Source organism: Perca flavescens, chromosome 19 (assembly GCF_004354835.1).
Source record: "Perca flavescens isolate YP-PL-M2 chromosome 19, PFLA_1.0, whole genome shotgun sequence".
NCBI lineage: Eukaryota > Metazoa > Chordata > Actinopteri > Perciformes > Percidae > Perca > Perca flavescens.
Window position 1 is genome coordinate 9,175,760 of NC_041349.1, and position 16,494 is coordinate 9,192,253.

Sequence of the window (16,494 nt, forward strand, 5' to 3'; positions counted from 1 at the left end):
ACGGGAAAAAAAGAACTATGAACTTAGTTAAAAATGTTGAAGTATGAACTATGAACTGAACTAGTTCATTTTAAAATTTGTGAACTGAACTTTTAACTAGTTCATGTAGAAAGTGAACTTTCCCAACACTGTGGGTAGTGTAGTTTTTCTCCATTAGGTCGCAATTAAAAACATGTTTTTTTTTTTTAATCAAAACAAGGTTGATTTCGTACGGACTTCTAGCTTCTACAGGAGCAGAAACTTTCGTTTCACAACCACGGAGCTCGGGGTCAGTCTGCCTTACATGGTTTAGGCCAGTGTTTCTCACATGGGGGTACGTGTACCCCAAGGGGTACTTTGGAGGACTGCAGGGAGTACGTGAGCGCTTTTTGTCACTATTTTCAACCTGTTCTTGCCTTCCTTCCTCTTCTGTTTTTCTTCAAGTTTGTCGAAGTTTTTGTTGCTTTTTTCAAAAAAACAATTCCACCTTTTTCAAGGTTTTTGTCACTTTTTTCGAAATTTGTCTCCCTTCTTCCTACTGTGACTTTTTAAAAAGTTTTTGTTTCTATTTTCTAAGTTTTTGATACTATCTTCCACCTATTCTTGCCTTACTTCCTTCTTTCTACCGCCCTTTTACGTTGTTTTTTTTAAACTTGTGTTGCCTTTTTTTTTAAATCAGCATTTAAATGTTTTTCAGTTACGTGGCTGTGTGTGTGTGTGTGTGTTTGTGTGTGTGTGTGTTTGTGTGTGTGTGTGTGTGTGTGTGTGTGTGTGTGTGTGTGTGTGTTAGGGCTGCTGGAACGAATATTCGAATAGTAAAAAACGAATGCTGAAATTACTATTTGAATGTGACTTTTTTTTTATAAATATGTTGGCTAACGTTAGCTAATCTCCGTCTTCTCTAAGGCTGGGCACCGAACGTCGATACTTTTATGGTAGCGGGAAAAAAAAATTCCGATCTACAAGTATCAAAAATAATTTTTAATATTTCGGGGCCAAATTTCGGTTCCAAAAGCGTCTGAACGCTTAAGCGCATGCTTATCTGTCCTCTCTGCATACTGACAGAGAGCAGAGCTCCCACACACACACACACACACACACACACACACACACACACACACACACACACACACACACACACACACACACACACACACACACACACACACACACACACACACACACACACACACACGGTGCTGTTGACATTACACTTCCTCTAAGCTCTTAGGCAAGCAGGCACAACGGTGGTTTTAAAGGAATTGCTCTAAGCTGGTTTAAGTCCTATTTCTCTGATCGATCTCAATTTGTTAATGTTAATGATAAATCCTCTAAGTACGCTAAAGTTAGCCATGGGGTTCCACAAGGCTCCGTGCTTGGACCAGTTCTATTCTCCTTATATATGCTTCCTCTAGGCAATATTATTAGGAAACACTCAATTAACTTTCACTGTTATGCGGATGACACCCAATTATACTTGTCAATCAAAACAGACGAAACCAGTCAGCTAGCTAAATTTCAAGCGTGCATTAAAGATATAAAATCCTGGATGACCTATAATTTTCTGATGTTAAACTGTAACAAAACTGAAGTTATTGTACTGGGCCCTAAACACCTCAGAACCTCATTATCTAAAGACATAGCTACTCTGGATGGTATTGCCCTGGCCTCCAGCACTACTGTCAGAAATTTAGGAGTTATTTATTTAGGATATATCCTTTAACGCCAATCTAAAACAAACCTCAAGAACAGCCTTTTTTCATCTTCGTAACATTGCCAAAATTAGGAATATCCTGTCTCAAAACGACGCTGAAAAACTAGTCCATGCATTCGTTACTTCCAGGCTGGACTATTGTAATTCCCTACTGTCAGGTTGCTCAAATAAGTCGCTTAAGACTCTCCAGCTGATCCAGAATTCTGCAGCGCGTGTTCTCACAAGAACTAAGAAAAGAGATCATATTTCTCCTGTATTAGCTTCTCTGCACTTGCTTCCTGTTGAATCCAGGATTGAGTTTAAAATCCTTCTCCTGACCTACAAAGCTCTAAAGGGTCTAGCACCATCATATCTAGAAGAGCACCTAATACCTTATTGTCCCGCTAGAGCACTGCGCTCCCAGAATGCAGAGTTACTGGTGGTACCTAGAGTCTCTAAAAGTAGAATGGGAGCCAGAGCCTTCAGTTATCAGGCTCCTCTCCTATGGAACCAGCTCCCAATCTGGGTTCGGGGGGCAGAAACTGTAATCGCTTTCAAGAATGAACTTAAAACTCTTCTATTTGATAAAGCTTATAGTTAGGGAGTGAGGAGTTGCAGTGTTCACCTAACTGGCCCACCTGCTTCTCTTCATAATTGTTAGATTAATAATACATAACATAGCTGTCGCCGTGGTCCTGCTGCACTCCCTGCTGAGCTCAGCGGTGCCCTGCAGTGTCATGCTGCTTCCTGCTGAACCCATAGACAGTATATAATGGACCAATAGACCCCGTTGTTCTGGACGGAGACCAGGGAAGGCTATTAGAAACACTTTTCCGGTGATCTCTTGCTTTACTGCGCAGCCTCCAACTGACAGAGACAACGTAAATGTGACGTGAGCAACGTGTCTGAAAGTTGTAAGTCTTCTGGTAGCTGCGCCAAGAGAAATCTCAATCATTCCCAATCTTACAGAGACGGAGAGCGTAGGTATATGTAAGGAGATAATGTAAGCACAGGCTAATTATTGCTAACTAACATGCTAGTTAACATTAGTAATTAAACCTAAACATCTCATGCAAGTCGAAACTGCCTGTGAGCTTCTCCTGTACTATACGGTAATTCCTCTACTATGCAACAGTAAGTCACTTGGTTATGACCCAATCGTTAGCTTATTTTTACAAAAACGTCTGCTACGGAGCCATAACGTGAGGTACAAGGTAATGGAGCCTTTTATACATTGTCGTGTTTCTTTGGAACTAAACAACGGACAAATAGAGTCTTTAAACACTTCAGATGTAAAGTTATTCGCATTCAAGTGACGTAATAAAAAAAATGGCGGTCAGTGTAATGCTAACAAGAGGTGATCGCTTCGTAGCAACAAAATGGCGCCATCGGAGGTTCGCGTTCTGAAGCGAAGCTTACCCCCTTGGTTGAACCCTGCTGCTTCCTGCTGAACCCTGCAGCTCCCCGCTACATCCAGTCACTGTTCCATTATTAATGTGACTATTATCGCCACTGTTCACCACACCCCCAACCGGCCCGTCAGACACCGCCTACCAAGAGCCTGGGTCTGTCCGAGGTTTCTTCCCAAGAGGGAGTTTTTCCTCGCCACTGTCGCACTGCTTGCTCTTGAGGGAATTACTGTAATTGTTGGAATTGTTGGGGCTTTGTAAATTATAGAATGTGGTCCAGACCTACTCTATCTGTAAAGTGTCTCGAGATAACCGATCATCATGTTATGATTTGATACTATAAATAAAATTGAATTGAATTGACTAACAGGCTGAGCTTGTAAAGCAAGGCAACTTTCATTAATGTTACTCTTAGTGAGCAGTTTTACCATAACTTTAATTTTAATAATAACGTTTTGATTCACAATTAAGGTGGAAAATAAAAGCTTTGTGTTTAATGTATTTTTGTTGATGTTGAATAGGATTTTGAAACATATGGTATCGAAAAAAAGTATCGTTAGGAACCGGTATCGAAATTGGCACCGGATCGAAAGATTTTGAACGATACCCAGCCGTACTATTCTCGCCTTGGCCTACCCGCATGTGTCACGTCTTATGAACAATAAATTAGCATGAGCGAGAAACACAAGGCATTGTGAGGTTTAAGCTACATTATGGAGCTAACGTTACGTACCGAGTAACGTTAGGACAACATTACGGACATTGCGGCTGGAAATTGTAACGAAGGACGGGAAATAGTTTTAACATGACTTTAAAATCGACCTCCACCGAGCCAAAGTGCTTATGTTAACATTAGTAAGCTTGTTCTTGTTTTGTAACTGCGTCGTGAGGTATAGTAACGTTAGCTTAGCTGGGAGCATCATGGAGACAGCTAGCTAAAGGTAACGTTAGCTGCCCTACAGCTGTCAGAGTTAGCTTCATGGAGACAGCTAGCTAAAGGTAACGTTAGCTGCCCTACAGCTGTCAGAGTTAGCTTCATGGAGACAGCTAGCTAAAGGTAGTGTTTACTGCCCTACAGCTGTCAGAGTTAGCTTCATGGAGACAGCTAAAGGTAACGTTAGCTGCCCTACAGCTGTCAGAGTTAGCTTCATGGAGACAGCTAAAGGTAATGTTAGCTGCCCTACAGCTGTCAGAGTTAGCTTCATGGAGACAGCTAAAGGTAACGTTAGCTGCCCTACAGCTGTCAGAGTTAGCTTCATGGAGACAGCTAGCTAAAGGTAGCGTTTACTGCCCTACAGCTGTCAGAGTTAGCTTCATGGAGACAGCTAGCTAAAGGTAATGTTAGCTGCCCTACAGCTGTCAGAGTTAGCTTCATGGAGACAGCTAAAGGTAATGTTAGCTGCCCTACAGCTGTCAGAGTTAGCTTCGACATCATATATTACCTTCCGATAGCTGTATTCTCAGTAACGTGACAATCTGCAAGAAACGGGTTGCTTTAAAATCACTAAAAGGAGTAGTGTCAGCACCGTTTGGCTTAACTAGTTATCAATGCCGTTAGCATTGTTTGTTGCTAACTTACCTAGTTTATGACCATCTATAATCGTTTCGGCTGTGCTTTCTAAGATGATGTCATTGTGCTAACCGAGCACCGTTAGCCTTTACAACAGAGCCGCTTCACTACACTTGTTAGATCATGTTTCATTACAGAGTTCTCTGTCGATTTGTGTTTGTCGCTGTGTGCTCGTGGTTGAAAATGAATGTAAACAAAGTTGCGTGCAGGTCCCCTCAACGCCAGGCAAATGTTAGAAGTCCCTCTAGTGGAAAGAACGTGTAACAACAACCACAAGCTTGTAGTGGCATTGACGATGCATAAGCCTGAGTAGCGTAGTACCTATTATTTTACAGGCTGCAATTGGGCATTACATATTTGAATATTACTCAAATATTTAAAAAAATATCAAATGGAATTCGAATGGTATTATAGAGGAAGATTGACAGCTCTAGTGTGTGTGTGAGTGTGTGTGTGTGTGTGTGTGTTTGGTAAATCTATCACTGGTCAGGGGGTGCTTGGCTTAAAAACACAATTCAAATGGGGTACATTATTGAAAAAAAAGTTTGAGAACCACTGGTGTAGATATTATGGCTGATAATCAAAATCTTTATGGAGAAAATAAATGGGATTTTTACTTCCGGAAACACACTGTAGACGTAGATGTGACATGAGCAACGTGTCTGAAAGTTGTAAGTCTTCTGGTAGCTGTGACAAGAGAAATCTCAATCATTCCCAATCTTACAGAGACGGAGAGTGTAGGTATATGTAAGGAGATAACATAGACACAGGCTAATTACTGATCACTAACATGATAGTTAACATTAGTAATTAAACCTAAACAGCTAATGTAAGTCCAAACTGCCTGTGAGCTTCTCCTGTACTATACGGTAATTCCTCTACTGTGTGACAGTAAGTCTCGTGGTTATGACCCAATCGTTAGCCTATTTTTATAAAAGCTTCTGCTATGGAGCCATAACGTGAGGTACAAGGTGATGGAGCCTTTTAGACATTGTCGTGTTTCTTTAGAAATAAAAAGCGGACAAATAGAGTCTTTAAACGCTTCAGATGTGAAGTTATTCTCTGTCAAAGTGACGTCAGAATGAATGGGAGTCAATGGGATGCTAACGGGAGGTGATCATTTGTTAGCATCAAAATGGTGCCATAAGAGCTACGCATTCCAAACGCTCGCTTACCCCCTTGGTATTAGACCCCGGAAGCAACAGGGGGTGTGTGGGGTGTGTGTGTGTGTGTGTGTGTGTGTGTGTGTGTGTGTGTGTGTGTGTGTGTGTGTCTGTGTGTGTGTGTGTGTGTGTGTGTGTAGTACCTGGTTCCTGTCCCGCGCGTTGGCGTATCTGAACCTCTGGATGTAGTAGAAGACGAGCCAGGCCAGCGAGATGATCATCAGCACGATGAAGGAGATGGACACGAACACCACGGACGTCCGGCTCACGTACTTCTGCAGGTTCCGCGTGCCGATGGTGATCGTCATGGTGACCGTCACGTTGCGCTCCAGCAGCGCCGCCACCTCGCGGCCCTTCGGCTCGGGGATCATGATGGCGACCACCTCGCCCGTACCTACACACACACACACACACACACACACACACACACACACACACACACACACACACACACACACACACACACACACACACACACACACACACACACACACACACACACACACACACACACACACACACACACACACACACACACACTTTATGCCTCCTGTTGCCTTCCCGTTGACCATGCAAGTTTTTGTTTTTCTGGCTCAAAATAAAAAATAAAAACATTTTTTCAACACTTTTCACCTTGTTTTTGTAACTTTTTAGTTTTTTTCAACGTTATATAAACATTTTTTTTCTTCGAAAGCTATAAAATTGAATAACACACCCAGATTCAATGAAAATAAGGGTTAGGTTTAGGTGCAGCACCCGAGCCAAATGAATGTCTCTAAAAGATTCTTCTCAGATCTAATAATTGTAGTTTGAACTCCTTCAGCTTTTAGTTTAGTCTTTAAATGGACCCATGGCATGAAAAAGTCACTTTATGAGGTTTTTTAACATTAATATGCGTTCCCCCAGCCTGCCTATGGTCCCCCAATGGCTAGAAATGGTGATAGGTGTAAACCGAGCCCTGGGTATCCTGCTCTGCCTTTGAGAAAATGAAAGATCAGATGGACCAATCAGGAATCTTCTCCTTATGAGGTCATGAAGAGCAAGGTTACCTCCCCTTTCTCTGCTTTGCCCACCAAGAGAATTTGGCCCACCCATGAGAAAGTGACATCATGGCTTTCAAACGAGCAAAGTGGTAGTTGGTCAAGGCCACACCCCCACCCTCCACCTTGCCCCCCCTCTCAGATACAGTATTAGGGGACCACTAAGGTCTATATAAAAGAGACTTCAGAAACAGTATTAGGGGACCACTAAGGCCTGTATAAAAGAGACTTCAGATACAGTATTAGGGGACCACTAAGGTCTGTATAAAAGAGACTTCAGATACAGTATTAGGGGACCACTAAGGTCTATATAAAAGAGACTTCAGATACAGTATTAGGGGACCACTAAGGTCTATATAAAAGAGACTTCAGATACAGTATTAGGGGACCACTAAGGTCTATATAAAAGACTTCAGATAAAGTATTAGGGGACCACTAAGGTCTATATAAAAGAGACTTCAGATACAGTATTAGGGGACCACTAAGGCCTATATAAAAGAGACTTCAGATACAGTATTAGGGGACCACTAAGGTCTATATAAAAGAGACTTCAGATACAGTATTAGGGGACCACTAAGGTCTATATAAAAGAGACTTCAGATACAGTATTAGGGGACCACTAAGGTCTGTATAAAAGAGACTTCAGATAAAGTATTAGGGGACCACTAAGGTCTATATAAAAGAGACTTCAGATACAGTATTAGGGGACCACTAAGGTCTATATAAAAGAGACTTCAGATACAGTATTAGGGGACCACTAAGGTCTATATAAAAGAGACTTCAGATACAGTATTAGGGGACCACTAAGGTCTATATAAAAGAGACTTCAGATACAGTATTAGGGGACCACTAAGGTCTATATAAAAGAGACTTCAGATACAGTATTAGGGGACCACTAAGGTCTATATAAAAGAGACTTCAGATAAAGTATTAGGGGACCACTAAGGTCTATATAAAAGAGACTTCAGATACAGTATTAGGGGACCACTAAGGTCTATATAAAAGAGACTTCAGATAAAGTATTAGGGGACCACTAAGGTCTATATACAAGAGACTTCAGATACAGTATTAGGGGACCACTAAGGTCTATATAAAAGAGACTTCAGATAAAGTATTAGGGGACCACTAAGGTCTATATACAAGAGACTTCAGATACAGTATTAGGGGACCACTAAGGTCTATATAAAAGAGACTTCAGATACAGTATTAGGGGACCACTAAGGTCTATATAAAAGAGACTTCAGATACAGTATTTAGCAGCAGACTGTTTGACGTCCCGTTGTTGGAAATACATTCACACTACACCGTTTAGCTAGCTGTCAGCATTTTAGCCGTGTTTAATCCAGTTACTACTGTGGCTAACGGTAGGCAAACGTTACCTGCGGTGTAAGGTTTTATTAGTGTTTACTACCGTGACATGCAGCAATGTTTATGTTGCCTCTAACGTGGGTTTTGGAGCATCAGAGCCACAGGCAGACATGTAATTAGCAGTGTAAATGAGCCAATGAAATCCGCGTTGCTATTTCGTCAGGTAGATACCTTACGGCAAACATGCATGTATGGAAAGCGGTCGCACAACAGCTGAAATGGCTCCTTCACAGTATCCTTCAATAAAGGAGGAATGTAGCACAATATGGATGTAAAAGCAGTTATAATTAGCCTATGTGACAATAAAATGTGTTTTGGTTAAATCATCAAATAATCGTGATAATTAATAGTGATCTCAATATTGATCAAAATAATCATGATTATCATTTTGGCCATAATCGTGCAGCCCTACTTTCGATCTCTTTAAAGAGAACAGCAGTGCCGGCATGTGTGTGTGTGTGTGTGTGTGTGTGTGTGTGTGTGTGTGTGTGTGTGTGTGTGTGTGTGTGTGTGTGGTAGAGTTTAAGCGATAAAGTGTCTGCCCTGTTCTTTTTCTCACAGTGGGAAATCTGTAGCAGGAGAAGTCAACCCTCTCCTTGATCTCATGTTGTTGATGGAGAAGGAGAACCAGGAGATGAGTCAGGGGGGAAATGCAACGCTACCAAGACACGGCCGAGTGACGTGTGTGTGTGTGTGAGTCTGTGTGCGTCTCTCTCGGTGTGTGTGTGGCTCTCTGTGTGTAGTTTGTTTGGCCACTGGCACGTTGAATAAATTCCCCCCCGAGGCCACCACTGAACTCACATCAACCCCAAAAGACATACAGCAACAGAACAACAAAATTGATTTGTCTCGTCTAAAAATAAACCACTGGGATCTGTCTCTCAGTCACTCTCTCCCTCGGTTTGTCTGTCTCTCTCTCTGTCTGTCTCTCTCTCTGTCTGTCTCTCTCTCTGTCTGTCTGCCTCTCTCTCTCAGTCTCCACTGACATTTAACAAAGCCAAGCCTTTACAGGAACACACCACAGTTTATTGAAACAGGGTTATTCATTGTCTCCTCTATATTTATATAGGGTGGGCAAACACATTTTGTCTCAGTGCATGCATTGTCTTAGTCCGGTTAGCTTAGCTTAGCGTAGTGAATGGAATCCTTTGTTGCCGTTAGCATGTCGAGAGTAAAAGTGACCCAAAAAGTACCGCGAAAATCTGAGCGGTCAACATGACAGTGTATGGCCAAAATAGGTAAAAGTGATTGTATTTTCTTTGCCTTTTGTGTATAGTATATATATATTTTAAATGAAAATAAAGACTCTTTCAGGAAAAGTTTTATTTAGCAAAGTTATTACACATTTAAATTTCAAAAACGGTCAAAATCCAGGCCACAGGGGGGACCACCTAGCAGCAGGTATGCTACTCAGCATTAATGGGCCACCTATAGCCGAGCCTTGCAGATATTTTTTTTCCAAAAGCTAAGAAAAATCAAATGGCACACAGCAAGGCTGCCATCTTTTCCACTGAGGCAAATATGCAATTAGTTTCATTATGTATGGTTGCTATACTTAGCCTACTTTGGGTTTTGGTTTCCCTATGAAGAATTTCTTGTAAAATTAATTTTGTAGACCTACAGTTCCTCAAAAATACAGGTCCGACAGATCTGCCCCCACTGCTTAAAAAAAAAGAAAATGGAGGAAACACTGTGTTGTAGAAAGAAGTGGCTGATCTTTAATGCAATAATCTACATTGCCCGTTATCAGCAACCATTCATCCAATGGTCCAAAGGCCCATTCTGTTTACTAATCTGATATCATTTTAAAAGACTAACTGAGAAAACATTGGAGAACCCTTTTGCAATAATGTAAGCACATAATGTAATCAGTAGGGCTGTGCTCGATTGAAGAAATTCTTAGTTGACTAACACTCATTCAATTCTATCGACTAATCGATTAGTTGACGACAGATCTGTAAATCTGAGTTTCTCTGCAAAAGCACCACTTTAATTCTTGTGTTTACCAGAGATGTGCTCGTACGTTTCTTGGAAATAAGTCATTCAGCACGAAAAAAAAGCATCAAACGTGACTAATGGACTAAAGAAATCATGGAGAGCTCATCGATGTGCTTTTATTTCATCGAAAAAGTCAAATATCTTTGACTCAATTCTTGCATGTCTCATATTAGTCTTCTCACTCACAGTTTGGTAGACATAAAGCCCTGAAAAAGTCAGCAAGAAAAGTTCCACAGCTATCCTAGAATTTAGCAAATCAAGCAAAAAAAAACATGATTACATTTTCTAAATTAAGCTACCACCCAGCTGACTCACAGCACGCTGTTTCACAGCCTGAATACCCAAATACTCTCCGCTTCTGCTTCTGGGGGAATTTCTGAGTCTCAAAGTCGGCAAATTTGCCAAATTCTGCTTTGCACATTTTTTTTTGAGTGTTTTGCCTTTTTTTCCACATATTTTTTCTGATGTTTTTTAGCCATTTGACGTTATTTTTTTTCCGATTTAAAAAAAATAAAATTAAAAATAAAATCGGGAATTTTTTTTGCATTTTTTTCAGGCTTTGTATTTTTCTTAACTCTACACTTTTTCTGATGTTTTTTTTGCTATTTGACGTTATTTTTTTTAATAGAAACACTGACATTTTTAGGACACTTTTTTTCCCGGCTTTTTTGTCACATCTCTATAGGTTCCTGTCGACAACTGAAAAATCGTTAACTTAAAAGACAACTGAGAAAAACTGAACACAAACAAAACGCCCCCAAAAAGAAAATCCTATTCTGCAGATTACAAACTGCACGTAGTCAAATATGCAGCCGAAAACGGTAATCGAGCAGCAGAAAGAAAGTTTGGAGTGAGTGAGAAACTTGTGAGGGAGACTGGCGAAAAGCAGAGGTTACTGTAACTCTAATGAAGAAAACAAAGAAAGCTAATCGCGGGCTGAAAGCAAAGTGGCCAGAGCTGGAGGAACGAGTCCACAGACGGGTGATTGAACAACGTGCTGCCGGGAGAGGCTTGTCAACGGTGCAGTTGCGTCTCCACGCCCTGGTAGTTGCCAAGGAGATGAATATAAACGACGTTGCAGACGGGCCTTCTTGGTGTTACCGCTTCATGCAACGCAACCGCCTCTCTATCAGAGCACGGACAACTTTGTGTCAGAAACTGCCTGCAGACTTCCAAGCCAAGGTTGACAGTTTCCGTGAGTTTGTCGAGAAGCAGGTAACTGAACACAACGTGTCACCAGATCATATCATCAACATGGACGAGGTCCCCCTCACGTTTGACATCCCCGTGGGTCGAAGTGTTGCAGAGTAGAGATGGTATACTGCCTAAAACGCTGGTATCGGTATCGGGAAGTACTGGAGTTTATGCACCGATCCGATACCACGTAATAAAGCCCTAAAGAAAATCTACGTTACAGTAGTTTATTTATGTTCTTTTTCCGTCGTAACTGACTGTCAAACTGGAGAATAAAAGAAAGTTTTGGGGCATTCATTGTTTGCGTTTGTTCATGTTTCACAAAGAGTTTAACCTGAGCCAGACCGACAACAAAGATAGAAATCCTATCACATCCATACAGGGATAGTAGTATACAGCTGTTAAAACATAATGAAATATATGACACACTGGTATCGGATCGGTACTCGGTATCGGCCGATACGCAAGTTCAGGTATCGAAATCTGTATCGGGAAGCAAAAAAGTGGTATCGGGCCATCTCTACTGCAGAGAAAGGGCAGAAAAGTGTGAATATAGTGACAACTGGTCGTGAGAAATCACACTTCACAGTGGTGCTGGCATGTTGTGGAGATGGATCTAAATTGCCACCGATGGTCATTTTCAAAACGGAAAACCATGCCAAAAGACGAATCTCCCCCCCCACAGTTGTCGTGGCTGTGAATGAGAAAGGGTGGATGAATCAAGAAATTATGAACATTTGGCTTACAAAGTGCTACACTAAGCATCCTGATGGCTTCTTTAAAACACGCAAAGCACTGCTTGTGATGGACAGTATGCGAGCGCACATAACGCCACAGTTTAAAAGATAAAATAAAAGCTTGCAACTCCATTCCTGTCATCATCCCCGGAGGCTTAACCAAAGTACTCCAGCCACTCGACATCTCAGTGAACCGGAGCTTTAAAGGCAGTCTTGCGTCGCCTGTTGGAGGAGTGGATGGTGGATGGAGAGCACAGCTTCACGGCAACCCGGGAGGATGTGCCATGCAACTTTCCAGCGAGTCCTCGGATGGATCGACACAGCACGGACTTCAGTGACAACCGAAACCATCCTGTCGGGATTCAGAAAGGCTGGAATAACTGGAACTGATGCCGAGTCTGACGACAGCCCCGCAGAAGTGGAGACAGCGCTTCATCTTCCTCTGGAGTTGGCGGAGTTGTTCAGAAGCGACACCGAGGATGAAGAATTCAATGGATTCAGTGACGTGGAATGAGATCGGGAGCTTAGTGAACTTGCTTACCGGTAACTTGCTTGTTGGACTCGCTGGCTTGTTATGTTAATTTAGCCTATTCAGCCTCCCAGGTACCGGTATGTTCTTTCTGCTATTGTATAGCTGAGTAACTGTTATGTGTGTCGTTATACACATTCAGTCTGTTGTTCTGTATTGTTTTGTATAGTTGAATAACCGTTAATGTGTTAATTTATAATACACTTATAATAACTCTCCTTTCAAGATTAAATGTCTGTTCTTCTTGGATTTTGTGAAAAAGAAATTGTAAATAAATGCGACTTATAGTCCAGTTCGACTTATATAGGTTTTTTTCCTCTTCATGACGCATTTTTTGACGGATGCGACTTATACTCAGGAGCGACTTATAGTCCAGAAAATACGGTAAGCACAGGCTAATTATTGCTAACTAACATGCTAGTTAACATTAGTAATTAAACCTAAACAGCTAATGTAAGTCGAAACTGCCTGCAAGCTTCTCCTGTACTATACGGTAATTCCTCTACTGTGTGACAGTAAGTCTCGTGGTTATGACCCAATCGTTAGCCTATTTTTATAAAAACGTCAGCTACGGAGCCATAACGTGAGCTACAAGGTAATGGAGCCTTTTATACATTGTCGTGTTTCTTTAGAAATAAACAACGGACAAATAGAGTCTTTAAACTACTTGAGACGGAGAGAAACTTAAAAGTTTAATTAGCTCGAAAGCCACTGGCTTTGACAATATTCCTTCTAGATTTTTAAGAGATGCTGCTGAGGTTATCACCCCATGTAGTACTCATATCATTAACATGTCTATAGAGCAAGGATATTTCCCCAATGATTGTAAGCTTGCCAGAGTGATTCCACTTTATAAGAAAGGGAGTGAATTAGACCATGGAAACTATAGACCTGTTTCTGTTCTGTGTAGTCTGTCAAAGATAATGGAAAAGATTATTTTTGAACAGATTGACAAGTATCTAGTATCACACAATCTACTTTATGAGTTCCAGTCTGGCTTTCCTAAGTCACATTCCACTGACACTTTATTTATTTATTCATTTATTCATTTATTTATTTATTTATTCGGGACAGTGCACATTAATGAACAATCTAACATTTCTGTACAGACTGTAAATGAGCCAGGTTATAGCATAAATGCTAATTTTCACCTGTAGTCCAGAGGCAGGAAAACAATAACATGTAAGATAATTGGTACTTGTTTACTGTATCTAACTGACAACATCACGAGGGAGGTAGATAAAGGGCATTTTTGTGGTATGGTCATGTTAGACCTACAGAAGGCCTTTGATACCGTTGACCATGGCATTTTGGTACGCAAATTAAAAGCCATTGGTTTTAATGACTTAGTCAGTCAGATGGGTGAGGTCTTATTTGAAGGATAGGAAGCAGGTGGTGGACATTGGGGGAACAATGTCTCAACCACTATGCATAGACTGGGGGGTCCCGCAAGGGAGTGTCTTGGGTCCACTTTCTTTCCTTCTATATATTAATGACCTTAAGTCTGTATGTTCATGTGAACTTTTTTTATATGCAGATGATTCTGCATTATTGGTTTCTCATAAAGATAAGAACATAGTCGAAAGAACTCTTAGTGTAGAATTATTGAATCAGTCAGGAGCTCGATGTCTGACAATAGGTTATCGCTTCACTTAGGGAAAACGGAAGCCATACTGTTTGGGTCAAAGATAAAACTGAAAAGGTTTTAGTTGGAGATAATGAGATTAATGTAAAGGACTCGGTTACTTACCGAGGCTGTGTGCTGGACTGCCACTTGACTGGAGTGGGCCAAGCGCAAAAGGTACTTGCCAAAGTGAATCAAAGAGTACGTTTTTTGGCAAGAATCTCAAGATTTTTGGACAAGAACGCAATGTTAACTCTGGCAAGTGCTCTAATTCAGCCTTATTTTGACTATGCATGCTGCTCACGGTATAAAAGGTGTCTTACAGCATCTGAAACATAGGCTTCAGACTGCTCAAAATAAGGTTGTGAGGCTTATTCTGAACCCCCCCCATGCGATCTCATCTTGATACTTCTCATTTTGAGACTATTGGGTGGTTGAAGATCGAGTCTCTCAGATTCACCTGTGCATGGTACATAAGACTGTGTATGGGGTTGTCCCCAAATATTTAATCAATTATTTTAACAGAGTAAGAGATGTTCACAGCCACTCCACCAGGGGAAGTTCTACTGATTTTGTACCTCCTAGATTTAAGAGTCATTTAGGTAAGGAGTCCTTTCTGTATTTAGCAACAAGCCTGTGGAACAGGTTGCCAGGAAATCTAAAGATGGTCAGAAGTTTAGGAGGTTTTAAGCAGGCACTGAAAAAATGGCTCAGATGCCAATCGTAGTATGAGGATTTATTACTGTATTGTTTTATGTATCTATTTAATGTATGTATGGTTTGTAATGATTGATGCTTGATGGCCAGGTAGCAACAAAATGGCGCCATCGGAGGTTCGAGTTCTGAAGCGAAGCTTACCCCCCCTTGGTCTCTGCCAGCAGCAGACTGAGCCACGTCTGTGCGACAGTAATAATGATCCGTTCGGAAACACTGTCCGTCAGCGATACAACCTCGGTAACATTGATTTAACGAAGCTTCGAGGCAAGTCATTTTGCATCGAGGATTTTTTGTAATCGAATTGTTCGAGCAATCGTTTCAGCCCTACATTTCTCGAGACTTTTGCCTTAGAGGTTTTTGTCTTTTTTTAACTCTACACTTTTTGTGATGTTGCTATTTGGAGGGTTTTTTTTCAACGTTTTTGTGCATTTGTAGGAGGTTTTTGTCTCTTTTTTTTTTTTTTTTAAATTGTTTTTCACGGTTTTTGTCTCGACTTTTTTCTAATTTTTGTTATGTTTTTGTTGCTATTTGACGTTTTCTAGGACATTTTTCCTATGTTTTTGTCGCATTTCTAGAGTTTTTCTTTTTTTCCTCAACGTTTTAATTGCTTCTCTTGGAGTTTCTGTTGCTTTGGGTGTTTTTTTCTTGGAAGTTTTTGGAGCCTTTTCTGATATTTGTAGCCTTTACACATTGACTTCTATTTCCTATCAGTTACCTGGATGAGGCATCGTGATGGTGTCGTTAACGTTACCGGACCCCACGTTAAAGATGACCACCGCCGAGGCGTTGTGGGCTGCGGCGTGGCGGATCTTGTCCTTGTAGGTGCAGTTACCCCGGGCTATCAGCGCCACCCAGGCCCCGGCCTGTACGGGCACCGCGAACCTAGTGTTGGGGTCGCAGGCCTGGCGGTCGTGCAGCGCCGCGGGCAGAACCACAACTCCCCGAGCGTCCCGCTTCGGCGAGTGCTCCCCGTAGCGCCCGCACTCCGTCTTCTCGGTGCGGAGCTCCGACGTGGCCGGGTCCACGTAGGTGATGTTGACGAAAGCCGTGTACCACTCCTCGCGCTCGGCCACGGTGAAGTCCAAACACAGCAGGTGGACGAAGCAGAAGGATAGCAGCCACGTAGAGAGGGCCAGGCTGCGGCAGGCCGCCACCAGAGAGCCCGGAGCCATGGTGATCCTAACCCCGCTGAGAGGTTCCGAGCGGCCCGGTAGACGCCGCCTTTTACTCCACCATGCTACCAGTCGACCGACCAGGAGGTTGTTGTTTTTTTTAATCCGCTTTTTCTCTTCACCTTTGACGCCCACTTCTTTTTCCGACCTCTCCTTTCTCTTATTTTCACCGTTTTTTTGTGTGTTTTCAGCCGATCTCAAACGCCTGCTAGCCGTTTACATTTCCAACCGTCAACGACGACAAAAACACACGGTAGAAGAAGCCCCCGACGCACGGACAACTTCGGACACAATAACCGGT

The 16,494-nt window shown here is 41.9% G+C and overlaps 1 protein-coding gene across 1 annotated transcript in view; it reads right to left on the reverse strand.

The window, feature by feature from the left end:
• rnf150b (ring finger protein 150b) overlaps positions 1–16,285 on the reverse strand; it is a 37,033-nt gene extending 20,748 nt beyond the window's left edge. Inside the window, exons 1-2 of the mRNA XM_028564905.1 lie at positions 15,737–16,285; positions 5,958–6,208 (exon numbers count right to left, since the gene is read on the reverse strand). Of these exons, the coding sequence (XP_028420706.1) occupies positions 5,958–6,208; positions 15,737–16,193 (708 nt within the window). The 5' untranslated portion in view covers positions 16,194–16,285. The remainder of the gene's footprint in view (positions 1–5,957; positions 6,209–15,736) is intronic.
• Between the last annotated feature and the right edge of the window lie 209 nt (positions 16,286–16,494).